The 27,194-nt window shown below is 43.2% G+C and overlaps 1 protein-coding gene across 1 annotated transcript in view; it reads right to left on the bottom strand.

Annotated features, from left to right (window-relative positions):
• The window catches only part of ntrk2b (neurotrophic tyrosine kinase, receptor, type 2b), a 47,971-nt gene extending 24,461 nt beyond the window's left edge, over nucleotides 1-23,510 (bottom strand). Inside the window, exons 1-7 of the mRNA XM_067407376.1 lie at nucleotides 23,130-23,510; nucleotides 21,071-21,145; nucleotides 20,912-20,983; nucleotides 20,713-20,781; nucleotides 20,466-20,611; nucleotides 20,210-20,361; nucleotides 10,099-10,231 (exon numbers count right to left, since the gene is read on the bottom strand). Of these exons, the coding sequence (XP_067263477.1) occupies nucleotides 10,099-10,231; nucleotides 20,210-20,361; nucleotides 20,466-20,611; nucleotides 20,713-20,781; nucleotides 20,912-20,983; nucleotides 21,071-21,145; nucleotides 23,130-23,344 (862 nt within the window). The 5' untranslated portion in view covers nucleotides 23,345-23,510. The remainder of the gene's footprint in view (nucleotides 1-10,098; nucleotides 10,232-20,209; nucleotides 20,362-20,465; nucleotides 20,612-20,712; nucleotides 20,782-20,911; nucleotides 20,984-21,070; nucleotides 21,146-23,129) is intronic.
• Between the last annotated feature and the right edge of the window lie 3,684 nt (nucleotides 23,511-27,194).

Raw genomic sequence — 27,194 nt, 5'->3', positions numbered from 1 at the left:
ATATTTTTTCTAATCAGCAATAAATCTAACAATTTCTGATCAACCCATATCAATTGCATGCTCAAAATAACATACCGGTTAAAACCCCGCCCATTTCAAGACCAGCCCCGCCCACTTCCGGGTTAGGCCCCACCCACTCCGAGTACAGATACAGATAATTCATATGGTTAACAGATACAGATACAGATACAGATAATGCTGTACTCGCTCATCCCTACTGCACATCATTACCAGGACTATAAAGGACTTTCACAAACACCACCTCACCGCGAAGTCTTGTTTAACTGTTGTTGCAATTCTGAGCGTTTCCCTGTATTCCCTGTCTGCCTGTTCCTTGTTGCCATTACTGCCTGTTCCCTGTTTTTGACCCGTTGCTGCCTGTCCTGATCTTTGCATGTCCCTTGACTACTACTCTGCCTGTTCCTCACTGTTCCTGTTTGTTCCTGTTTTGACCCTGCCTGTACGACCACTCTTGTTATTAATAAAACGCTGCACTTGGATCCCCTGCCTGAGTCTCCATTCACAACAGAAGACTTCGCCATCTACGATCCAGCAGCTTCTACGAGCGTTTCCAGTCTCAGCATGGACCCAGCATGGTGCCTCATCAACCTACATCAAGGTAGCTGTACCCTCGAGGCTCATATTCAAAGGTTCCTGGAGATCGCTCACCTGTCTGATCTGCCAGACTATGCCCTCATTGACTTTTTTATCTATGGATTAAACGAACCACTTAAGGACTATGTACTTACCAATGGTCCACGAGGGTCGTTCGTGGAGTTCTTGGACTTTGCCCTGCTCACAGTTGGTTCAACTTTTACTGTGGGGGTCACGGAGGAACGCGACACCACGCTGAATCACATAATGGCGGCCGCTACAGACTGCGCACATAAAATGGCGGATGCGGCAACGCCCCATCATGTCTTCGCTGATCGCCCAGAGTCACGTCACGTCTCCGCTGATCGCCCAGAGTCACGTCACGTCTTCGCTGATCGCCCAGAGCAACGTCACGCCTTCGCTGATCGCCCAGAGCAACGTCACGCCTTCGCTGATCGCCCAGAGCAACGTCACGCCTTCGCTGATCGCCCAGAGCAACGTCACGCCTTCGCTGATCGCCCAGAGCAACGTCACGTCTCTAGATCAGTTCGGGAGCGGAGAGGGTTGCGTTCCAATGTGACTGATCCACCGCTGATTTCAGCACGAGCGGCTGGCATTCCTAAGCCTCCGCCGGCCGCTTCGCACTCAAGCCCGGCGGCCGCTTCGCACTCAAACTCGTCGGACGCTGCACACGCAAGTTCTGTTGCAACGCTCTCAAGTTCGTCGGTTGCAACGCTCTCAAGTTTGTCGGTTGCAACGCTCTCAAGTTCGTCGGTTGCAACGCTCTCAAGTTCGTCGGTTGCAACGCTCTCAAGTTTGTCGGTTGCAACGCTCTCAAGTTCGTCTTTTGCAACGCTCTCAAGTTCGTCTGTTGCAACGCTCTCAAGTTCGTCGGTTGCAACGCTAGGGCCACCGGTTGCCCAAATTCCTGGAACTTGCATTGGAGATCCGTTCCCAGCTACCATTTAGATCTCCAACGCACCCACCCCCCCTCCCTAGCTGTTCCGTTTATGCCGCGAGGACGCGCCTTCCGGGAGGGGGGCATTATGTCATGATCACCGTCTGCCCCTGTCAGTTCCCGGACTACACTTCCCACAATCCTCTCTACCTATCACATGCACTCACCCCACCAATCACCTGTTGCCACATACAGCCTAGCACTTCACACTGATCACCACACCCAGCTGCACATCATTACCAGGACTATAAAGGACTTTCACACACACCACCTCACCGCGAAGTCTTGTTTAACTGTTGTTGCAATTCTGAGCGTTTCCCTGTATTCCCTGTCTGCCTGTTCCTTGTTGCCGTTACTGCCTGTTCCCTGTTTTTGACCCGTTGCTGCCTGTCCTGATCTTTGCCTGTCCCTTGACTACTACTCTGCCTGTTCCTCACTGTTCCTGTTTGTTCCTGTTTTGACCCTGCCTTTACGACCACTCTTGTTATTAATAAAACGCTGCACTTTGATCCCCTGCCTGAGTCTCCATTCACAACAAGTAGAACACAAATGATGATTTTTAGCTCCAACCGTTGCCGTCTGTCAGTCAAATAATGGGAGTGAATGGGAACTCAATCAATAAGAGTCGAAAAACCTTGCATAGACAAATCCAAATTAAACCCTGCGGCTCGTGGCGACACATTGATGGTGTTTTAGAGGTAAAAAATTATATAAATACTGTTCAGTTTCTCACACAAATCGACCGTTTCGTGTCTTCGGACATCAATGTGTCGTCACGAGCCGCAGGGTTTAATTTGGATTTGTCTATGCAAGGTTTTTCGACCCTTATTGATCAATTTCCCATTCACTCCCATTATTTGACTGACAGACGGCAACGGTTGGAGTTAAAAATCATTATGTGTGTTCTACTGAAGAAAAAAAAGTCAACTACATCTTGGATGCCCTGGGGGTAAGCAGATAAACATCAAATTTTCATTTTTGGGTGAACTATCCCTTTAAGAACATTCAAACCTGAAAGATTCTGGGCTGGGTTTCCCGAAACCTTCTTAACTCTACGTCGTTCTTAAATTATACCTTAAGCTGTACCTTAACGTTAATACGTGTTTCCCGAAACGTTCTTAGTTAAGTATACCTTCTGTAAGTCATACTTTCGTAAGGTTGGTCTGGACCACTCTTAGCTATACCTTATCACTGTATAGTCAATACGAATATAATTCTGAAGCTGTAATACACCCAGTGTTCGATTAGGATTATGGCAAAGAATAAAATGCAAAAAAACTCACTGCTAAATTTAAATGTGCTTTAGCGCTGATCCAGAGACAGACGCGCGCTCTGCGCTTGTCATGTAACTTTATCACAACTATTCGGTGTTTTTAACCTCATCGCGCTTTATTTTAGGTTTCAGACATTTAAATACACATTTGAATTAAGTAGGCTACTGCATAAAAAAGATAGTTTGTGTAACGCCACGCCAGCAGAGGGAGCCCTCGCCCGAATACTGACTGTGTGCCGCTCCCTCTGCTTCACCTGTCACTTCCTGTTTGTTGGACATTTAAGCATGGCATCCACCATTGTTACCTCGCGAAGTATTGCCAGCCTGTCTGCCTTACCGAGCGTTATTCCCATTGCCATTGTCTGCCTTCTTGTGTATGATCATTGCCTGTTCTTCCCGTTCTCTGTCTTTTGGATTGCCCTCTGTTCTGTTGCCTGGATTGGACTGCCTACCTGTGTATGTACCCCTGCCTGTTTAACGTTTCTGATTTACTGCTTGCTGTTCTGGATTTGTTTGCTGTTCTGGATTTGTTTGCTTGTTTGCTTTTATTAAAACACTGCACATGGATTCTAACGCCGCCTCAGCGTCCTTACATAATACTTCGCCTCCGAAGAATCCAGCAGATGTTACGAATCTACAGGCCGCGTTTGCTTATTAAAGTGACGTTCTCAAGGAGTTCCGTGATCAACTGGCTAAAGCACAAGCAGCTAATGACTACCTCACTCAGTATCTACGATCGTTACCACCACCTACGGCCACGAAGGTAAACTTTGCACTTCCAGACAAATTCAACGGTTCTGCTGAGCAATGTAAGGGTTTCATTCGCCAAGTTGAGATATATTTCATGAATCAAGGGAGCTGCTTTGACTCTGATGAGAAAAGGTGCGCTTTCCTCATGTCATTGTTAACGGGCAAAGCGATCGAGTGGGCCGCAGCTGTTTGGGAAACTGACCGTTTGTTCCAAACATCCTATCCTTATTTCGTAAAACAACTCAGAGATGTGTTTGAATACCCAGCAGGGGGTAAGGATGTTTCCACTCGTTTGATGCAACTGACTCAAGGCCGCAACTCTGCCGCTGAACACGCTATTGAGTTTAGAACGATTGCTGCTCAGAGTGGTTGGAACGACGTGTCACTCAAGGCCATGTTTCGTCGCAGTTTGAATATGGAGTTACAGGCAGAGCTTGCTTGTAAGGGTGAGGATCATTCCTTTTCTGATTATGTCACATTAGCCATCAAGATCGATAATCTCATGCGTACTCATCGCCCCCGAAACAAGTCAACTGGAGCCATGTATGTCCCTCAAGTTACCAATATCTCCGAATCAAGCCCCGCCAATGATCATCCTGGTTCTGAGCCCATGCAGCTAGGAGTTACACATCTGTCATCTGAAGAAAGGTCGAGAAGATTCCTTCAGAATTTGTGTTTTTACTGTGGTGAAGCAGGCCACCGCAATGCAGGTTGTCCACTCAAGGCCCGGAGAGACTTCAATGACAACAGCCGGGTGAGTGTTGATCACATTCCTGTTACCAATGCTAAGAACGTCACTACCATTGTCAAGATAACTACTGAAAATGACTCATTTGAATTCACAGCGCTGATTGACTCTGGCTCAGCATTGAACATCATTCATCAAGACCTCATTACAACATTCAACATTCCTGTACAACAATGTGATCCTCCTATCAAGGTGAACGCTGTAAATAACAAACCCATTGGAAGCGGCATCACTCAACTAACTCAGCCCATGAAGATGCAAGTAGGTCTATTTCACCAAGAAACCATTACCTTCTATGTCATTGACTCCCCATGCCATGAAATCATCCTCGGATACCCCTGGCTAGCTACTCACGACCCAGTCATCTCTTGGCAGATTGGTGAGATCATACAGTGGTCACAATTCTGTTTTTCCAAGTGTCTTGATAATGTCATCTCCAAGCCTTGTCTTACCACCAGCATTGAAAGTCCAGAGAGTGAGCCTGTAACCATACCATCCTGTTATCAAGACCTTCAAGAAGTGTTCAGTAAAACCAAAGCCACACAACTGCCACCACATCGTCCTTGGGATTGCGCCATTGATCTCCTACCGAACGCCATGCCACCCAAAAGTAAAGTCTATCCACTGTCACGTCCAGAGAGTCAAGCTATGGAGGCTTACGTCGAGGAAGCTCTCAGCTCTGGTTTCATCCGTCCGTCCACTTCCCCAGCCGCGGCAGGATTCTTCTTCGTGGAAAAGAAGGATGGAGGACTACGCCCATGCATCGATTATCGAGGTTTGAACAATGTCACAGTCAAGTTTCGTTATCCATTACCACTAGTCCCTGCAGCACTTGAACAACTCAGAGAAGCGAGAATTTACACCAAGTTAGATTTGAGAAGTGCATATAACCTCATTAGAATCAAGGAAGGTGATGAATGGAAGACTGCATTCCTGACCACTAGGGGGCACTATGAGTACCAGGTTATGCCGTATGGGCTGGCCAATGCACCTGCTGTATTTCAGTCTTTCATTAATGAAATTTTCAGAGATGTCTTGAACAAATATGTAGTGGCCTACATCGATGATATCTTGATCTATTCCAAGTCTGAAGAGGAACACAAGGGTCATGTCTGAACTGTACTTACCAGGCTATTAGAGAACCAACTGTATGTCAAGGCAGAAAAATGTGAATTCCATGTCCAACGAACATCTTTCCTAGGCTACAACGTCAGCCATCAAGGGGTGGAAATGGATAAATCTAAGATCACGGCAGTCACCGAATGGCCCCAACCTACTTCGGTCAAGGAGCTTCAGCGATTCCTAGGATTTGCAAATTTCTACCGACGTTTCATACGTAACTACAGCATTAAAGCAGCACCTCTGACTTCCCTACTAAAAGGTAAACCGTCAAAGTTGAAATGGACTGATCATGCTACACAGGCATTCTCTAACCTCAAGAACAGCTTTACCACTGCACCAATCCTGAAACACCCAGATCCCAACTTACCATTCATAGTGGAAGTAGATGCCTCTGACTGCGGAATAGGTGCAGTGCTCTCACAACGCCACGGGCAACCAGGCAAGCTTTTTCCCTGTGCTTACTTTTCTAGAAAACTCACGGACGCTGAGCGTAACTACGATGTTGGAAACAAGGAGCTACTGGCTATGAAGGCAGCCATTGAAGAATGGAGACACTGGTTGGAGGGCTCCACTCACCCCTTCCAGGTAATCACTGATCACAAAAACCTTGAGTACATCAAGAGTGCTAAAAGATTAAATCCTCGCCAGGCTCGCTGGTCCTTGTTTTTTACCAGATTTCAATTCACCGTAACCTACCGTCCTGGTAGTAAAAATGGCAAGGCAGATGCTCTTTCCAGGAGACATGACCATCCACTGGCGGACCATCAACCTGAATCCATCCTACCACCGTCTATCATCATAGCACCAGTCACATGGGACTTGATGGAGGAAATTCAAAGGGAACAATGCAACGAACCCGCACCCCAGGGCTGTCCTGCTAACAAGCAATATGTTCCTTCCAGGCTACGACTACGAGTCATGCAGTGGGTCCATACGTCACTCTGTTCTGGGCATCCAGGTATCTCACGCACACTACATCTCACACAAAATTCATTCTGGTGGCCGTCTATGATTAAAGATGTAGCAACCTATGTCAAGTCATGTTCTGTATGTGCACAGTCGAAAACCCCAAAAGAACTACCATCTGGCTTACTACAACCCTTACCCATACCTCAGAGACCTTGGTCACACCTATCAGTAGACTTTGTTACCGACCTACCCCCGTCTGATGGATTTACCACAATCCTAGTAATTATTGACCGTTTCTCTAAGGCTTGTAGACTCATTCCTCTAAAAGGTCTCCCCACAGCTATGGACACTGCTCAAGCGATGTTTCACCACGTCTTCAGGATTTACGGTATCCCCGAAGACATTGTTACAGACCGAGGAACCCAGTTCACCTCCCAGGTATGGAAAGCATTCTGTAAGCAATTGGACATTAATGTCAGTTTGACTTCAGGTTACCATCCGGAATCGAACGGGCAAGTGGAGAGGCTGAATCAGGAGATTGGCAGATACCTCAGGACATACTGTGGACGTGAGCAGCATCGGTGGTCAGAATTTCTACCCTGGGCAGAGTATGCGCAAAACTCATTGAGGCACTCATCCACTGGTCTTACACCGTTCCAATGCGTGCTAGGATACCAACCCCCCATGTTCCCGTGGTCTGGAGAACCGTCACTTGTACCTGCAGTCGATGACTGGATTCGCCGTAGTGAGAGAGTGTGGGACAGCGCTCATGTACGTCTGCAAAGAGCTGTCAGGAATCAGGAGATTCAAGCTAATCGACGACGACGCCCACACCCTCCCTACCAACCTGGACAAAGGGTCTGGCTCTCCACACGGGACCTCAAGTTACGGCTGCCCAGCAGGAAGCTCAGTCCACGGTACGTAGGCCCATTTAAAATCTTAAGACAGATTAATGCGGTCACTTATGAACTCGAGCTTCCTGTTAATTATCGCATCTCTCCCTCCTTCCATGCTTCTCTTCTGAAACCGTTCCACCCGGATGCTGATGTCGAAAACCGGGAGCCACCTCCACCGCTGGACATTGATGGAACCCCGGCATATGCGGTAAGGGAGTTGTTGGACTCCAGACGGAGACGGGGTCAGCTCCAATACTTGGTGGACTGGGATGGATACGGACCAGAGGAGAGATCATGGGTAACGGCCCACGACATCCTGGATCCTTCATTAATTGAGGAATTTCATCGAGCCAGACCCGATCGTCCAGCACCACGACCACGGGGACGTCCTCGCAGAGCGCCAGGAGTCGCTCGTAGGGGGGGGGGATTCTGTAACGCCACGCCAGCAGAGGGAGCCCTCGCCCGAATACTGACTGTGTGCCGCTCCCTCTGCTTCACCTGTCACTTCCTGTTTGTTGGACATTTAAGCATGGCATCCACCATTGTTACCTCGCGAAGTATTGCCAGCCTGTCTGCCTTACCGAGCGTTATTCCCATTGCCATTGTCTGCCTTCTTGTGTATGATCATTGCCTGTTCTTCCCGTTCTGTCTTTTGGATTGCCCTCTGTTCTGTTGCCTGGATTGGACTGCCTACCTGTGTATGTACCCCTGCCTGTTTAACGTTTCTGATTTACTGCTTGCTGTTCTGGATTTGTTTGCTGTGGATTTTATTAAAACACTGCACATGGATTCTAACGCCGCCTCAGCGTCCTTACAGTTTGTTAAATTCAAATTACACTGATGTCTACGGAAGCTGCAACAATAACCCTTTTTTTATATTTGATATGTTTTATTCATATCAGATACACATTGTTTATGAAACAATAAAGTTTACTCCATTCTTCTCCCAGTTCACCGGCCACATACTTTTATGTATTTCGGGGAAGATTTCGTATAGGCTATCCGACAGCTCTAACTGCCGTGCAAACTCATCGCGTGACAAAACACATTGACTTCCACATATTTTACAATCATAAATTCATGATATAGTTAACAAGTTTGTGAATATTAAAAAAAAAAAAAAAAAAACGATATAAACGAGATACCTACATGTCTGTCAGCTGCATGACGCGTCTCCAAGGAATTAAAACTTTATTCTAAATAAAGGTCGCCTTAAACTCACGCTGATGGGAGCTCCGCGCCCCCAGATAAATTACAATATAGATTTAGTTTGCAATTTAGATTACTTTTATAACATACCATGAGTCCTGATAAATGCAATTTCTACTTCTGAAGTGTTTATTTTTATAAAGAACACTGATTTCTCACATAACGCAGTGAAGCAGCGACTGTATAGAGTGAATTATCGATTCTCGAGCCATCGATATCAACCAATTCAGCACCGCCACCATGGACAGCACCTGGTAACGTAGCACTTAAGAAGATATACCTTAAGCAACCTCCTAAGGGATAGTTCGGGGAACACGCCTAGAAACGGTACATCTTCAGTTAAGGTCTACCTTTAGAGTCTTCGTAGCGCGCTAAGAGACAACGTTATCGGGAAACCCAGCCCTGGGCTTTTGGAAATCACTCCAGCCCCCTTAGCCCACCCCTAGCACCGCCCCTGGTCATCAGCAGTGTTGAGAAAGGTTACTCGTTCACACTTGTAGTTCGGTTTGTTTGGTTCATTTGGTCCGGACCAAAACATTTAGTCCTGGTCCGATTAGCGTTCAGATTGGCAATTTTATCACCGAACCAAAAGATACCGAACCTTAAGGCATAGAGATGCATTCACAACGCGATTGGTCGGATTTTATGACGTATTGCCTATTTTGAGACGGAACTTACCGAACATCCAAAACAATGCTGTGTGCTGAGGTAAATCGCTCGTTGTGTGTGCGTAGCCTGCATATAGTGGTATTTTGGCCAGCTGGGAACTCGTGAAAAGCTTATAAAATGTGTAGAATAGTCAGAACAGCGGTGGGAATCCATCCGTCACACACACAAATGATCTGCTGCGTGGAGACGCGCGTCTGATGCCTGTCATGGGCAAACTCGCGACTATGACAAGAAAAACCGACATGCGTGAGGATTCTGTCCTTTTTAAGGTCTCTTCTTCCTGTTTTTGGTTCATTTACATGTCTTTGGTCCGTGTTGCGTTCATATATCATTCGAACCGCACCAGAGTTCGTTTGGAAGTGGACCGAGACCCATCTTTTCAGCGGTCTCGGTCCACTTGTTTGGTGTGCGCCAGGGTTCGGATGGCGGCGTTCACATGTTCAAATGAACCGCACTAACCGAGCAATCGCACCAGGGTTCGTTTTAATCGAACTAAACATGACAAGTGTGAACGCACACTAAGTAACCTGTTACACTACTGCATAACTCTTTAAAAAAAGAAACTAATTATGTTAAATTGTTACTTTTTATGGAAATGAAGAAAACTGGCTGACATTTAGTTAGTGGTTTTCAGCTGTTTCAATAGTTTTCATTCATGGTGTAAATGGATGTGGATGTCACGCAACCTGTCCATGTTGGCATCTGCCAAATTTGGATTGCTTCTAACCAAATGAGAGATGGATTTGCACTAAAATACAATCATACTTATATATTTATGGAGCAATATTTCATCAAAATTTCTTTAAATCAAGTACAGAATTAGTGTGCTTGGTCCACCACTGGTAATGACCCACCATTTAAGCTCTAGGCCTTCTGTCAGAAGGGGATTGGAAAGCAACTTAACTTGGGGCTCACTCGAATGAACAAAACAATGCAAAGCAAATCCACTCATGAGACTGTGAGTTCTTACAAAGAATATTGAGAAGGACTGAAGCCTCATTCTGGCCCACAATGTTCTCGGCACTGCAGGTGAGCTCTCTGCCGTTGTCATCAGGTGAAAGTCCACTTAGAGTCAGCGCAGACTGCAGCTCCATTTTGCTGATCTGGAAGAAAGAAACCACAACTCGAATCTGATCTGATTGTGTTTAAACATCACGCTAATATTGGCTGTTATGCTGATTAAAATTATGTAGATTCCATTTGAAACTTACACTATTAAATTTACTGAAGAAAATGTGAACTATGCTTGGCCATGCAAAACTCAGCACCATGATGCTAGTGTGTTCTGAGTGAGTGCCAGGGTATTGTTATGTGGTTGCTAGAGTATTCAGGGTTGTTTATAAGTGGTTTCTTACTGACCAAACTCAAACAAGCCCACCCAAAAGTCTTTGTGATATTCTGGTACACTGAGAAAAATTTGGACCAACCAAAAAATATTCTCATTTGTACCCCATTTCCAGAAAAGTTTGGACATTTTGTAAAATGCAATAAAATCAAGAGTATGTGGTTTGTTAATTCTCCAGAACCTTTATTTAACTGACACACACACAAAAAAAGACAAAATTTCTAATGTTTTCACTGACCAACTTAATTGCATTTTGTAAATATAAACACATTTTGATTTTGATGGCTGCAACACACTCCAAAAAAGTTGGGACAGAGGCATGTTTATCACTATATCAATTGTTTTTAATTGTTTGGGAAATAAGGATACTCACTGTTGCATTTTTTGCAAGTGGAATTTTAATCTCACTGATACAAGACAGCTGCTCAGCAGTCATTGTTGTCTGATTCTCCTTTTAATTGTTTCTGTGGGGAGTGTTATTTGCTTTAACTTAGCCGGAAACCATGATTTTCGATTAGACCAATATAAAATTCCCTTTGAATAAATGATATGATCATTTAACTTTTTTTCAGTGTTTCTAGATATGACTCAGGTCCCTCCTCTATGAGTATATGAGATTTTTTTTCAGTCATTTTATCACTAGGCAAAAATACAAAACTTTTTGCTAGCAAAATCATTGCTGTCTGTAGCACAAACTGTGCTGGTTGAGTTACTTGTAATACTCTTGGTTAGGATTAATGATATCAGCGATGGTTGCCATAGTCATTTTTAACTATGCAGTAACACCAAACATCCCAGGCGAACAAAGCACCATTATCTGGAACTAAATAATCCATGTTCTTATTCTACACCTCAGTATATTTAATCTGTCATACAGGCTGCTATACCATGGGTGAAGGCTCCTTTAATGTAAAAAGTACAGTGAGAATTTTAAATATTAATGGAAATGTAATGCTTTCTCAGGCTGGAGTCAAGTATCTGTGGCTTCAGAGCTGTGATCAGTCATGATTTTTAAAAGCCCATTATAGGATGCTACAGAGATTAAATGTTTAAATGTCCTTAATGTGTAAAACTGGCATAAGGAGTAAAGAGGTTAAAACTGATATGAGGATGGCAGATCTGTATAGGCCTTCTACAAGGGCTATCATAAAATATGTAAAATATCACTGTACTTTGGATTAGTGTGTTAAACATAGTATTCTACTGAGCTCCTAAAGGGACAAGATGGGAGGAAAAAAATATATTTCAATGCTTTTACGCTCGCTCACAAAAATGTTGCGTTCCCTCGAGAAACTTTGCCTTCATTCGCAAAACCTTTGCGTCCCCCCACGAAACTAAAAGTTTTTCCTCCCATCTCTTATTTTTTCCTTCATTATGTCCCTTTAGGGGCTCCATAGTATTCCACCTAGTTTATCATCAGGATCTAAGGTTATCTGATTTTGATTTTACCATTCCACCAAAACTCATGGTTCAAAAAAATTATAAAAATATTGTAATGAATCAAGCAGTTTAATCCATTATTATTAATCCGGGCAGTTTACAATCAAATCTACTGAAGAGACACAAACACTTTATATGTTAAACAGATTTAATTTAGGCTTATATTTAAATATAAACATTAATCAACACACATGCACAGAGCACATCAAACATGGCATCCGGGAACTAACAAGCTTGTTCTAGCTGGTCAAGAAAGAACAATTGAACTTCTCTTTACCATATTTGATGTGTTTACCTTGTTTGTGTGCTGATCAATTTTTATATATGAATAAAAGCCTAAATTACATCTGTTCATCATATGAAGTGATTGTATCTCTTCAGAAGACTTGGATTAAACCACTCAATTAATATGAATTACTCTTTCATATTCTCTTTATGAACTGTTTTGATGGAATGGGCTTTCAATAGAGGGACAGAAATGTCTCAAGTTTTATTAAAAAATATGTTCATTTGTGTTTTTCAAAGATAAATGAAAGTCTTAAGGGTTTGGATCAACGTAAGGGAAAGTAACTGATGATAGAATTTTCATTTTTGGGTGAACTATCCTTTAAAGGGGTCATGATGTTTTTTATTATTATTTTAATGTATTCCTTGAGGTTCACTTATAATGTTAATAAAGTGTTTTACACAGAAAACAAAACAAAACAAAACAAATATGCAGTACTGTGCAAAAGTCTTAGGCCACCACCAGCTTTGTTGTTTTAGCAATGTTTTAATGACCATCCATATTTATTTTTCAGTCTCTTTATTACGATACAGACAGAAAGTACTGGAAATATGTACACAAAATGTAAAAGAAAATTCGGAACAAATTGTTTCTTTCAGCAAAAATCAGTATTTAGTGTGACCTCCTGTACTTCTTCCATTTTCTCAAAAAAGAAACTCTGAGAAACTTCTCATCAGATTTCGAAAGTTTTCTTGGCCTTCAAGTCCTTTTCCGTTCCATTTATGTTTAAGATGGTCAGGTTCCTGCTATTGCTCAAGTGTAAGGGGAGGTCACTAAATAATTGCCACTTTAGCCTATAAAAGCTGTTTTTTTTTTTTTCTGCTTTTTAATATTGCATAAAAATTTACTGTATTTTCTGTTTATATTATAATAAACAGACTGAGAAATAATTATATATGGTCATTATATCATTGCTAAAACATCTAATGGTGGAAAAACAATTATTTTCAGCTTTTATTCTGACTATCTCTCTGAAATGATCTGTTTTTAAGAAGCGGCTCCTTTAAGCCTTATCAGTAAATGGCCACTGTCATGACTGGCTAACGTCAATGTATATGAAACAGTATCAACGCTCACTCGCTATTGCATGTGAGAACTTTTTTGAAAATATTATCCATATAAAACAATCATCTACAGGCAAAGCAATATGAAATCATTTACTCATGGTTTGTGATGCAGCTGCTGTCAGATTCAATACAGTTGGCTGCTTCATCTTTCTATGAAAGTTTCTTTGCAAACCCTCCATGTGCCTTGTTTACAATAGAAAATGCTCCAAACAAACATATAATCCTCGATATAATCCGCGATTCGGGACACCATTAAAATAAGCATCCACTTGTTTCCAGTGCTGGGATCTTTCTAAAGGCTGTACAGAGATGCAAACAAGCTGTTTAAACTGGTTGCGTGAAAGCTAACATTCTTTCACTCTTCAATTTGTCCTGTTTTTGACAGACTCAAGTGCATGGAGTATGTCAGAAACTGAACGCAGATCTGTATACTGTATCCAGTGTAGACAGCATCAGTGATTATAATGGGTTACATTTGCATTTGACGCGATGCGACACTCACATCCAGTATAGGCAAATATCAGCCATTAAGCGACTGAATGCCAGTGGGGTTGTTCAACTTGAAGCAGCGCTGCACAGACCGATCAGTGTATGATGTCAAAGTACTGTGAGTTTTTGGAGCTTGATTAAAGCTGCAGTCCGTAAGTTTTGCCTCTTTGTTGTCATCATTGTTTGAAACCTGCAATGCATTTATTTGCGGAATTATCATCTTTACGCGAGTTGTGCATCAGCATGGCTCCTCAACGCGGGTGAATCTAATGTTTGCTGTCAGTCACCATATCGTTGTGGATACAGTACTTTGGAATCACAGATTCTACGTCTTGGAAGTATGACCAAAATAAGAATTTTCACTGGAAAATGTAATCTGAACAAGTAAGTAACATGTCTGACACTTTTGTTCTGACCAACTGAGAAAAAAAGCATTACATAATAAATCGCGCTGCCAATGGTGATTAAATCTAACGATTACTTAGCTCGGATCATGTCAAACCGTGCAAATTATTATTATTGTTATACTTTGTTCCCAAATTGTTAATATTAACAACATCAGCATTGTGTGTGTATTCAGTGTGTTTTAGCGTTACCTGTAGATTTCAATTTCTGTAGCCACTCCGCAGTCCAAAGTCTTTTGCTTTTGACTACGGGTGAATCTCCAGTTGTCACTGATGATTGTCATTTGGACCTTTCTGGATTACAATCCACCATCAAAATTATGTGTAATTATTCCAGTTGCTGTGAGAAAAGGCTATAAATGATCTGCTACCAGCAGCATCCTCACATGCCATATAGCCTACTAGCTGGGACTCCTTCTTTATTTTAACATACGTGACATAATGACGCAAAGACGCATGCTCAAATTTCCAGTGGAAACCCACCACTCCTGATTTTATTATAAAACATTATTACAAGCTTACCATTGTGAATCGGGCTAAGCTAAGGAAATTTATTTTGGATCATTTTTAACCAAAAAAGTTACGAACTGCAGCTTTAAAATAATGCTTTGTTTATGAGGAGGACGTTTTAAGCTATGAAACTTGCTGGATGTTTTAATGGTTCTGTCACAAATCAAGCCTCTGTGGCTCCCTCTGATTGCCGCCAGAGGTCACCATCACCCGAGTACTGATCTCCCGGACATTTTCCATGATCCCGTACCAGGCGCTGATCACGCGCACATCTGTAGCCAATCCCGTGGTCTATTTAACAAGCTTGCACACACACACTCACTGCAAAGTTTTGTTTTGCCATTGCTAACAACTCAGAGCGTTTATTCCTGTGTATGATTTCCCTGTGTATGACCCTGGACTGTTTTCCCTGTTTTCGATACATTGCCGCCTGCCCTGATTGTGTGTCTACTGATTGCCGCCTTCCCTGACCTATTGCCTGGTTTAAGACTACGTCTCTGCTCAGCCCTGTTTGTATCTGACGCTGGTGATCGGCCCCTGCCTGTGTACACTACGAAGCATCTTTTAATAAAGCTGCAAATGGATCCTAACTCTGTTGAGTCATCGTTACAGAAAACTTCGCCAGAAACCGATTCAGCAGCTTTTTATCATCTGTCGTCAGAAGTCTCAGCGCAAGGGAACATACTAGCAGCTCATCAACAACAACTGAACCGTCTGACCTCGCTCACGGAGGAATCAGACAAGACGATGCAAAGTTCCTGTCTTCCCGCATCCGAACCGAGCCAGACGCCGGCAGCGCCCACGCCCAGAACTTCTACCATGACGACGACAACAACCTGCCCACACCTAGCATTTCCTGAGAAGTTCGACAGGTCCCTAGACAAATGTAAGGGCTTTTTACTTCAATGCTCCCTGTTTGTAACACAACAATTGTGTTGTCGCTCTATATCCCACCGATCAGAGTTGCATATCTTTTGTTTGTTCTCTGCTAACGCGGAGGGCTTTGGAATGGGCGACTGCCATTTGGAACAATGGCTGACCGGCCTTTGCAACGTTCGACTCTTTTCTACAAAGATTTCGCAAAATTTTTGAACACCCTGAGGGAGGTAAGGAGGCTGGCAAGCAGTTACTAGTTCTCCGTCAGGGGAGAAGCACTGCTGCGGATTATGCTCTAATGTTCCGCACGCTTGCAGCACAAACCGGCTGGTCAGATGCACTACTAAAACTACTGTTTCGGAAAGGATTAATCCAAGAACTCCAGTCTGAGCTCGGATGAATCTAGATCAGTTTATTAATCTGGCCATTCGTACTGATAACTTGGTCCATTCAAGACGCCCCACCAGGGTTTCTTCGTCGCTCGCTACTGTCCCCTCAACCTCTTCTGACTCTGAGCCCATGCAGTTTGGCTATACATATATCTCACCCGAGGAAAGGGAGTGCCGTATGCGCCTCAAGCTCTGTCTCTACTGTGGTCAGCCCGGTCATCTACGAGCGTCATGCCCCACTCGTCCTGCCCAAAGTAACCCCTCTGCGGTGAGTACACATAACCACACTTCAAGCAATGTTGAGCTACCAGTAGTACTTACTAAATGATAAATCTATTACCAGAATCTATTAGATTCTGGGGCTGCCGCCAATCTGATTGATGCTGATTTTGCCAAATCTCATAACTTTCCTCTAATTCCATGTGACTCTGTATTGGCAGTGGCAGCGCTAGATGGCATCCCCTTTGGCGATGGGCCATGTTTGCCACACCACAGGAGACCTCTCTCTCCAGATTGGAGCTCTACATAAGGAAATGATTTGATTGTTCCTGATTAATTCACCACAAAATCCTCTCATCCATGGCTACAGAAGCACAACCCACGAGTCTGCTGGGCAGAAGGACAGATAACACACTGGTCAGATCATTGTTTGCTCCACTGCATGCAGCCCGACTCTCTCAACCTTGACACCGTTGGCCCCACAGACGAACGCCCGCCAATCTTCCCTGAGCTTCCCTCCGTGTATCACGATTTAACCATTCAGGCGTTCAGCAAGATCAAAGCAGCTCAATTACCCCCTCATCGTGATAACGACTGCGCCACAGAACTTCTGCCAGGAACCACGCCCCCTAGAGGCTGAATATTCCATCTTTCCCAACCTGAATCTGAGGCCATGAAAGCATATATCGAAGAAGAATTGTCCAAGGGATTCATTCGGCCATCCACTTCTCCAGCATCAGCTGGCTTCTTCTTCTTGAGTAAGAAAGATGATGGTCTACGCCCCTGTATTGACTATCGTGGACTCAATGAAATTACTGTCAAGTTCCGTTACCCTCTGCCACTAGTACCTGTAGCTCTTGAACAACTCCGCTCTGCCAAATACTTCACCAAACTCGACTTACGCAGCGCTTACAATCTGATCCGCATCCGTGAGGAGGACGAATGGAAAACCACCTTCTCCACGACCACTGGCCACTATGAATACTTGGTAATGCCGTTCTGGCTGGTCAATAGTCCTTCCGTGTTCCAGGCCTTCATTAATGATGTTTTCAGAGACATGCTGAACCGGTGGGTCATCGTTTACATTGACGACATACTCATATACTCTAAGTCTCTTAAGGACCATGAAAGACATGTTCGCTTCTGTCTCGTTCCTGGGATACATCATCAGCTTAGAGGGGGTCACCATGGACGATTCCAAGGTACAGGCAGTTCTGAATTGGCCCCTGCCAACCACACCTAAGGAGCTCCAACGATTTCTTGGTTTTGCCAATTTTTACAGACGTTTCATTAGAGGCTTCAGCACCATTGCAGCTCCTCTGAACACCATGCTTAGGAAGGGGGGAAGTCATCTACCATGCCCCACGGCAGCTATCAACTCCTTCAAACAGCTTAAAGAACATTTCGCGACAGCGCCCATTCTGCACCACCCTGATCCAGAGCGGGGATTCACTGTTGAAATTGATGCTTCCAGCATGGGCATTGGAGCTGTTCCTTCGCAGAGACATGGTAATCCCCCCAAACTGTACCCCTGTGCATTTTTTTCCCGAAAACTCAACCCAGCTGAACAGAACTATCATGTGGGCAATCGAGAACTCCTTGCCATGTAGGCGGCCTTCGAGGAATGGCGTCATTGGCTAGAAGGGCTAAACTTCCTTTCCTGGTGCTAACTGATCACCGTAATCTGGAATATCTGCGCTTAGCGAAACGACTCAACCCAAGACAGGCAAGGCTGGCATTATTCTTCACACGTTTCAAGTTCACTGTCACCTATCGACCCAGTTCCAAGAATGTAAAGGCGCTGTCTAGGCAGTTTGAAACCTCTACTGACCCCCTTTTGAACGAACCCATTATTTCCCCAACACTCATCATAGCCCCAGTCCAATGGGATATTATGACTGAAATCACTGAGGCCCAGGTTACCGATCCATCACCACCACACTGTCCCCAGAACCTGACTTAGGTTCCGACCAGCCTACATGACAAGGTACTCAAGTTAGTACACAACACACCCAGCTCTAGACACCCTGGCATCAATGCTACAGTGCAGCTTCTCAATAACAAATTTTGGTGGCCATCTTTGCAGTCAGATACCATTACTTTCGTCCAGAACTGCGATACCTGCCAAATGTCCAAATCCTCCCAACAGGTACCTGCCGGTCTCCTCCAGCCACTACCCATTCCCCAGCGGCCATGGTCCCTCATAGCCATTGACTTTGTTACTGATCTCCCAAGCTCCCAGGGTCACACCACCATACTCACCATGATAGATTGGTTCTCCAAGGCCTGCCGTTTCATCCTTTTGCCAAGATTGCCATCAGCCCTGGAGACTGCGGAACATTTATGCAATTGGGTGTTCTGCTTCTATGGCCTTCCTGAGGATATTGTGTCAGACCGGGGACCCCAGTTCACCTCTCGAATCTGGTCAGCATTCTTTCAGAAGCTCAATGTTAACATCAACCTGACCTCAAGCTACCATCCTCAGTCCAATGGTCAGGCGGAATGCCTTAACCAAGAACTCACCCGGTTCCTCAGGTCATACTGCCACCGTAACCAAGCAGATTGGAGACGGTTCCTACTGTGGGCTGAATACGCACAAAATTCTATTCGAAAACCTCCCACTGGACTGACGCCGTTCCAATGTTTACTCGGCTATCAATCACCTCTCTTCCCCTGTTCAGGCGAACTCACTGAACTCCCAGCTGTAGATAACTGGCTACAACGCAGCGAGGATGTGTGGAATGAAGCACATGTCCACTTACAAAGGGCAGTAAGATGCTTAAAGGAACAAGCGGACCACTCACACCGCCCTCACCCCAGCTACCACCCAGGGCAATGGCTCTGGCTTTCTACACGGGATCTTTGTCTCTGGTTGCCATGCAGGAAACTCAGCCCCAGGTATGTGGGTCCTTTCAAAATATTAAGACAAATAACACCGGTCTCTTTTCGTCTATCACTGCCATCCAGTTACCGTATCTCACCCACCTTTCATGTCTCCCTGCTTAAGCCTGCTGGCGGCCCGAGAGGAGAGGAGAACCTAGAGGGGGCTGATGACCAGAGACCTCCACCCATCATCGTGGAAGCCGAGGAGGCTTACCGTGTCCACGAACTGCTAGACTCCAGATGCCGGGGCAGAACCTTACAATACCTTGTGGACTGGGAGGGGTTCGGCCCGAAGAGAACGGTCATGGGTCTATTCTGATGATATCCTAAACCCTTCACTTACTGCTGACTTTCATTGGACTCATACAGAAAAACCGGCCCCTCGACCTCGTGGAAGGCCCTGGCGTCGATTTCCTCCTTGCGTCAGGAGCCGCTCGCAGGGTGGGGGCTCTGTCACAAATCAAGCCTCTGTGGCTCCCTCCGATCGCCGCCAGAGGTCACCATCACCCGAGTACTGATCTCCCCCCCGGACTCCATTTCCCATGATCCCGTACCTAGCGCTGATCACGCACACAGCTGTAGCCAATCCCGTGGACTATTTAACAAGCACGCACACACACACTCACTGCAAAGTTTTGTTCTGACATTGCTATTAACTTTTCTCTGATTTCTCTGTGTATGACCCTGGACTGTTTTCCCTGTTTTCGATACATTGCCGCCTGCCCTGATCTTTGTTCTCTGTCTGCCTGGATTGTGTGTTTACTGATTGCCGCCTGCCCTGACCTATTGCCTGGTTTGCGACTACGTCTCTGCTCAGCCCTGTTTGTATCTGACGCTGGTGATCGACCCCTGCCTGTGTACACTACGAAGCACCTTTTAATAAAGCTGCAAATGGATCCTAACTCTGTTGAGTCATCGTTACAGGTACAAAGACCTCTTATATGTCAAAAAATCAATTTTATTTCTAATGTCACAACCCCTTTAAAATCATGGCTATAATTACATCCATCAACAAAAAAATGTGTTTTGTTTGAATACTGCACATTTAGTAGATCTAAACCTACAGACAATTTGTATGCTGCCTACAATACGCATACTGCAGAAACAGTAAGAACACTATGTTAGTATGCTATTCCAACTAGCTTTATACTTAAAGGGCAAACAGGGTGTTACCTCATGGCTGGTTGAGAGAGGAGGGTGATCACTAGAATTTAAGCTCCAGAAGAGCTCAGGGGTCGGGGCTCCAGCCACACTGCATATCACAGTAGCATCACTTCCTGCCATTTGACTGACTACAGCAGGGATGACCTCGACACGTGGGTACTCTGAAATAAGGACAGAAATTTCATGTTTGTAAGAACTATACTTTAATACTTCTTACCACAAACTGTGCGACAAATGTGCATTAAGTGTGTTCGAGTTCCATTACCACATGAAGGAAGAATGAGTCTGGAGAGGGCTTTTGCTCTTCCTCCTTCCTGTAGACACTGCAGACCTTCTCTCTCACTATCATCCAACCAGACTTTGATCCAGATGTTCTCACATGCACACTGCAAAGGGTTCCCAGAGAGCAACCTAAAGCAATCCCAAAGAGACTTCAGGAACCAAAGGAGGATCTGTATGCTGTAAAAACAGTGCACTGTACATAGTTTTGTACATATTTTAGAAGATCTTACAAAGTCGACAGATTTGAATTACGAATTGCCATCCAAGAGAGTGTTGATAGGTTATTGTCTCTGAGATTCCTACAGAACAAAAAAGACCCAATTACTTGAAAATAAAGAATAACAGTACCAACAATTTTCTTTGGAAACATCACACATTTTCTTAATAATTTTAATAATAATTAATAATAAGTTTTTTAACAAGACTCACAGATATTGAAGTTTGGAATTGTTGAAGAAGGCCATCGTAGATACATATGTCAGGTGAGTATTGGTCACTGTTCTGTGTAAGACAGTAAATGCTCACATCATTCCTGCTCTTCTGTAAAGTGTCAACATTTTCCATGACCTTAAAATATCAAATACTCACAAATTCCTGAGATTCGAGTAGAACTTCATATGGTCCTCGTTGATTGTAAATAGCCTTTTTTGATTTGAAATATAGCTGTGAAAAGGAAATGAATGATTACTACCCTTAAGTGCTGTGGAATATACCACTAGTATCATGATTTATTAAACATCATTCTCATCTTCATATAAACATAGTAGTACCATAGTACTGTGATATATACACTGTCGTTCAAAAGTTTGGGGTTTGTAAGATTTTTAAATGTTTTTCAAAGAAGTCTCTTATGCTTACCAAGGTTGCATTTATTTGACCAAAAATACAGTAAAAATAATAATACTGTGAAATTGTTTTAAAATAACTCTTTTCTATTTTAATATATTTTATGTTGTAAATTATTCCTGTGATAGCAAAGCTGAATTTTCAGCATCATTACTCCAGTCTTCAGTGGTACATGATCTTTCAGAAACAGGCTACTCAAGAAACATTTTTTATTATTATTATAATCAGTGCTGAAAACAGTTGCTTTTACTTCTGTGTAAACAGTAATAATTTTTTTTTTTTTCAAAAGTATTTGATGAATAGAAAGTTTAATGAAAGAAAGTAACAATGCCTCTATTGTCACTTTTGATCAATTTCATGAATCCTTGCTGAATAAAAGTATAGGCCTGTTAATTTTTTTTTTTTTTAAATCTTACTGACTCTAAACCTTTGAACAAACTAATTTTGATTGTATTTTTGTTACTTTTTTTCATTAGTGTAGTAAGTTTCACTATTAGAATATACTACTGAACTATATGTAACTATACAATTAATCAAGCCAATGGTTTCAGTGAACAAAAAAAGTACATATGGTATTGAAATGCATGCACGATGGTATTTACATCGCAGTCTAATTCAGTCAAGAAAGTCATGATACTCTTTAGCTAGCTTAATACGTTATGAGAACGTAAAATTTTAACAAGGTAGCTACGCGCCTAACAAATAAATTCAAGCCAACTGTTTCCAAGGCGCTGGCATGCAAAAACAATTTTAAAATTAGAGCAAAAATTAAAAATCACCCAATATCAACAGGCAGTTTTTTTCAGACACGGCTAAAATAGACGCACGGTAATTTGACATCAACCGTCACCATATGAACAAGTTAATAAAGGTGCGCGTGAAAAAAGCCATGATTTCACTACATCGCGCACATGCCTGGAGTGGGTCCAGTGAGCCGTTGTCGTGGAAACGGAGTGACATATTTGCGTAGGCGCCGATGCCTATTGCTCTGCGGACACGTTAGACTACTCCCCAACTAGCCCATACACAACAATTCACGGAATAATGTACGCGTAAAACTTAATTTCATTCGGAAATAATAGCAGTTTAATAGCGTTTCCCTCACGGCAGGCCTAAAAGGACATTTTTTTTTCTCCCCATGACCAAGCCATTTGACGGTCTCTCAAGTCAGTGCTGCCTAATGCAGGCACTCGAGCAGATCAGATCATCACTGATAAATCTCTATGAAGCGCACGCTGTATCTTCACCGATATGCATTCAATTCAGTTATGTCGTTATGTGGCCAATTTATGAATTTGAGTGTAAGCCGATAGTTTTTTTTCCTGCTATGGTAGAGAAAGTCAGTTGAGGTGAGTCAGCAGCCCCACTAAATTATTCTCTGAGTGATCATCTTTATAAAAAAAACACCCTTTAGATATGCTATTATGCCAACTTATTGCCTATATACCGTGTCCCCGACCCCTTACAACCGCTCTCATCCTCTCACACACGACATAATGTCTGTTGCATGTCACCCTATGGTCTTGTTTGATGTCAAGCGCTCATATGCACGCCCTGAATTATCGTAGCAAACTCCACACATGCTCATATCGGTGGCTGAAATGGTCAGGTTGTGGATGTCATGGAATAGCAGTGCACTAAACTTATTTTGTCCCTCGACAAATTGAGGAATCTACCCACACACTTCTCACGCGCACACGCTCACAAACACACGCGCATGTTTTTTTTTTTTTTTCCCTCACGCATCCGTGAAGCTGGAGCAGGTCTCCCGGTTTATTTCTCAGTAAAACACTCCACTTACATATCCGTGATGTTTTCCATGTCAGACTCCGGCACCAAGACAGGGAAATCCTCGATCCCTGGTTCTTGATCGATACACGAGATCCTCGAGGCATTGCAAAAGCACGACACAGGACAAGCCGAGCTGAGCCTCAGCAGCCCGAATAAAACCCCACACAACCCCCAGCGAGCCATTCCATGAACCCCTGCGGTCATAGCAGGTCTAGCGCGATGCATTCACTGTTGTGTAATGTCTTATAGTATTTTCAGCAATTCCGAGATGAGACGCCGCTGCTGTGGGATGCGCAAAGACGTTGTGCGCGACGCGAGACTGTCATGGAGTGGCCTTTTCTGGTCTCCGCAGAAAGGTGATAACGCAACGGGGAAATGCTCGCGTGCCAATATGTTGCGCTATCCGGACTTCACTCCTTCCAGACGCGGTGGTAAAATGTGTGGCCGCAGGCTGTGTGTGTCTACGGGCTGCGGTGGTGACGCTGACGTCTCACATCCAGCGCTGAGGAAGAAAACAAGCGAGACAGTGTGCGTGTGCGCGCGCGTGTGAAGAGGCAGCAGCGCGTACCTGCAAGCGCCTATTGATTACCGACCGCATCTCCCTCAGCCATCGCTGTAATTACATGTGGAGGGGGACGTTAAAGATGCTCTCAGCGATGCCATATCGGCAATAATTGATCACCTATGCTGTCGGTGGGGCTATCTTTGGGAGATTTATATTGACAGGGACGCGGAGATTTAGTATAGGCGGTCAAAAATTGTTTTTACATCAAATCATTTGGGAAATTACTTGATTGTTTTCATTTTTTTTTTCGTCTGTTTAACAGTTCAATATGAGCTGGCTGAGTTGCTTTTCCATCATGCTCTTTTCAGCAATACCACAACTTCATGAATAGCCATTACCGAAGTGTGACGTGCTGTTTGACGCACAAGATGGGCTGCATCTAGAAAAATAATTACTAAACAAAAATGCCAGGATGTTTTTTTTTTTTTTTTTGTACCCATGTCAGTCTCGCATTCCAATCGCAGTGCAGTCTATGATAAGGAGACGAAATAGTAATATTAATAATAATAATATCAATAATATTGTGTTTATCGAATCTGTGTGAGTGAAGAGAACGGCGCGAGCGCTATGATGTGTTTGGAAAAATGCGCCTATGAATCTCACATGCGACAGCAAAGCTTGCATTTCTACGTCCGTATTCATCTTCTGAGAGAAGTTAGAGCCCATCTGTACTAGATTCCACGCATTATATAAACATTTTGAGTTAATTTCAGTATGAGTACACACTGAGGGCCTTTGGTTTAGGAAATTACTATTGCACAAGCCAAAAAATGAAGTGAAAGGTGACGGACTGTTATATTTTTACCAGGAGAGGGCGACAAAGGCATTTATCACGGTCAACGTGAGCTGCAATCACAGAATTAACTATTTTTCCTTCTACACAAATGATTACATTCCCGCCAGTAAACCAGCCTTTTGGTCGTAAAAAAGAGGCAACGGTACTAGATAATGACAACTAGTCATGTATTCTTATATGTCTATCCTCCTGGGTCCCACATGTCCATGTACGAGGACATAATAATTTAGTGAATTTCTCTGACGACATAGCCTACAGTTTTAAGTCTTGATGTCCTATAAAGAACACATTCAGGGCTTTTCAGAGATAGCAAATGTTTGGAGGTTTCACCAGGACAACATCTTCTCCTTGGTCTTTAAAATGACTGAATGATCAAATTTAGCACTCTTATGGAAAATGATAATATTTTTTAATTAACATTTAAATCTAAAAATTTTCAAATTGTTTGTCATAAATCAACATCTCAGGAAAATGTTATTGAGTTTTATAATCCAATTATGACATTCTGTTACAAAACAGGGCATTGATTTCATATATGTCCACTGTAGAGGACACCAGGACTTAAATCATGTTTCTCAGGCATTTTAGGAGACACAGCAAGTGAATAGGGAAATAAATTGCATATTAATATTATTATGAAATATTAGATATTATTATGAAAATGTTGCCAACTATTATTCCCATTATTGCACGTCTTTTTTCATTATATCTTGCTACAAGAACACATTAATATGCAAAATAGATACAATGTATAGATACAGTGCTCAGCGTAAATGAGTAAACTCCCTTTGAAAAGTAACATTTTAAACAATATCTCAATGAACACAAAAGTTTTACTCAAATTAGGGTGATGCAAAAATGAGTACACCCCACTGAAAGTCTCTGGAGCAAAGCTAAATTTTAGACTACAAATGTCTAATTTAACAAGAATTCAACCACAGGTGAGTCTAATTATTCATTACACAGGTGTCCAGCAGACAGTTGACTATAAAAGGGTGTTAAAACCCCTTCCCATTTCATGCTGTCAGCAATGGCACCACATGGAAGAGAAATGTCACAAGACCTGAGAAAGAAAACAATTTCTTTACACCAGAAAGTTGAAGACTACAAGAAGATCAGCAAAGCTTTACTTATCAGTCAGAATACTGTAGCAAAAATGGTACAAATATTTTAAAAAGATGGAACTGCAACCATCTCACAGAGACGTCCAGGTCGTCCATGGAAGTTAACACCTCGACAGGAGCGTCTCCTGATAAGAAGGGTTGAAGAAAATCGGCATGCAAGTTCACTGCAGTTATCTAAAGAAGTAGAAAGCCAAACTGGGGTAACTATTTCCCGTGACACAATACGGCGTACACTGCAGAGGAATGGCATGCATGGGTGCCGTCCACGAAAGAAGCCTCTCCTAAAGCCCAGGCACAAAAAAGCCCACCTAGAGTTTGCCAGGACCCATACTGACAAAGATGAAGACTACTGGGACTCTATACTCTGGAGTGATGAGACCAAGATAAATGTTGTTGGAACTGATGGCTTCAAAACTGTATGGTGTGGCTACAGTGAAACATGGTGGTGGCAGTGTCCTTATGTGGGGCTGCATGAGTGCTGCTGGTGTCGGGGAGCTGCATTTCATTGATGGCATCATGAATTCACAGATGCTGCTCTATACTGAAAGAGAAGATGCTACCATCAATCTGTGCCCTTGGTCGTCCAGCACTTTTCCAACATGACAATGATCCTAAACACATCTAAGGCCACTGTTGGATTTCTAAAGAAGAACAGGGTGAAAGTGGTTCAGTGGCTCCTGATCTGAACCCAGTCGAACACCTATGGGGAATTCTGAAGAGACAAATTGAGCATCACTCTCCATCCAGCATCCAGTCTCTAAAAGAGGTCGTTCTTGAAGAATGGAAAAAGATAGGTGTTGCAAAATGTTGCCAACTTGTTCATTCCATTCCTAGAAGACTTGGTGCTGTCATTAAAAATCAGGGAGGCCATATAAAGTACTAGATGTAGTAGTTTTTGTTGTGGGGTGTACTTATTTTTGCATCACCCTAATTTAAGTAAAACTGAAAAATGTGTTTTTATATTATTAACCTTACTTTTATGTTATAAGCTAAACATATATAAACCACATTTTGGAAATTGTTTTTGTGTTCATTGAGATATTGTTTAAAATGTTACTTTGTTGAGAATCATCTTTAAATGATGTTTGGTTAAAGCAGAACTAAGTAACTTTTTTATAAATAGTTTTTAAGTCCTTACAATGGTTAATTGACTTGTAGTTGTGTGTTTGAGGCGTGCACTAACCCCCTCTGGCACGTCTACACCAGAAAACAGCACTTGCAAGTTGAGCTGTTCAGCTGCGCCGACCCGACACAATCTCGCCTCATGTTCATGTTCACGCGAGAGTGACAAAATGCCTTACGGTAATTCAAAAACAATGTATATATTATGACTTTATAAGACAATTTTGAAAATTACCCACCTCCATCAAGATTTCTTGTACTGTATTTGCAAAACTACTGCGCTGGTGAGCGTTGTAGTCCAGAGCTGCGCATGTAGTATTTACGTGATTCACTTAAGGAACCTGTAGGGGGAGCTTCGCAAATCTTAGTTCCCCTTTAAAAAAAATCCTGAAACCTAAAAATTGATTGGTGAATGAAAAAAACAAACAAACATTGTTTTTGCCTATACATGTAATTTCGTGTCATTTT

Source organism: Chanodichthys erythropterus, chromosome 13 (genome assembly GCF_024489055.1).
Source record: "Chanodichthys erythropterus isolate Z2021 chromosome 13, ASM2448905v1, whole genome shotgun sequence".
In the NCBI taxonomy this organism is placed as follows: Eukaryota; Metazoa; Chordata; class Actinopteri; order Cypriniformes; family Xenocyprididae; genus Chanodichthys; species Chanodichthys erythropterus.
Note: the sequence above shows the minus strand (reverse complement) of the source record. Positions and strands in the feature narration are given on the sequence as shown.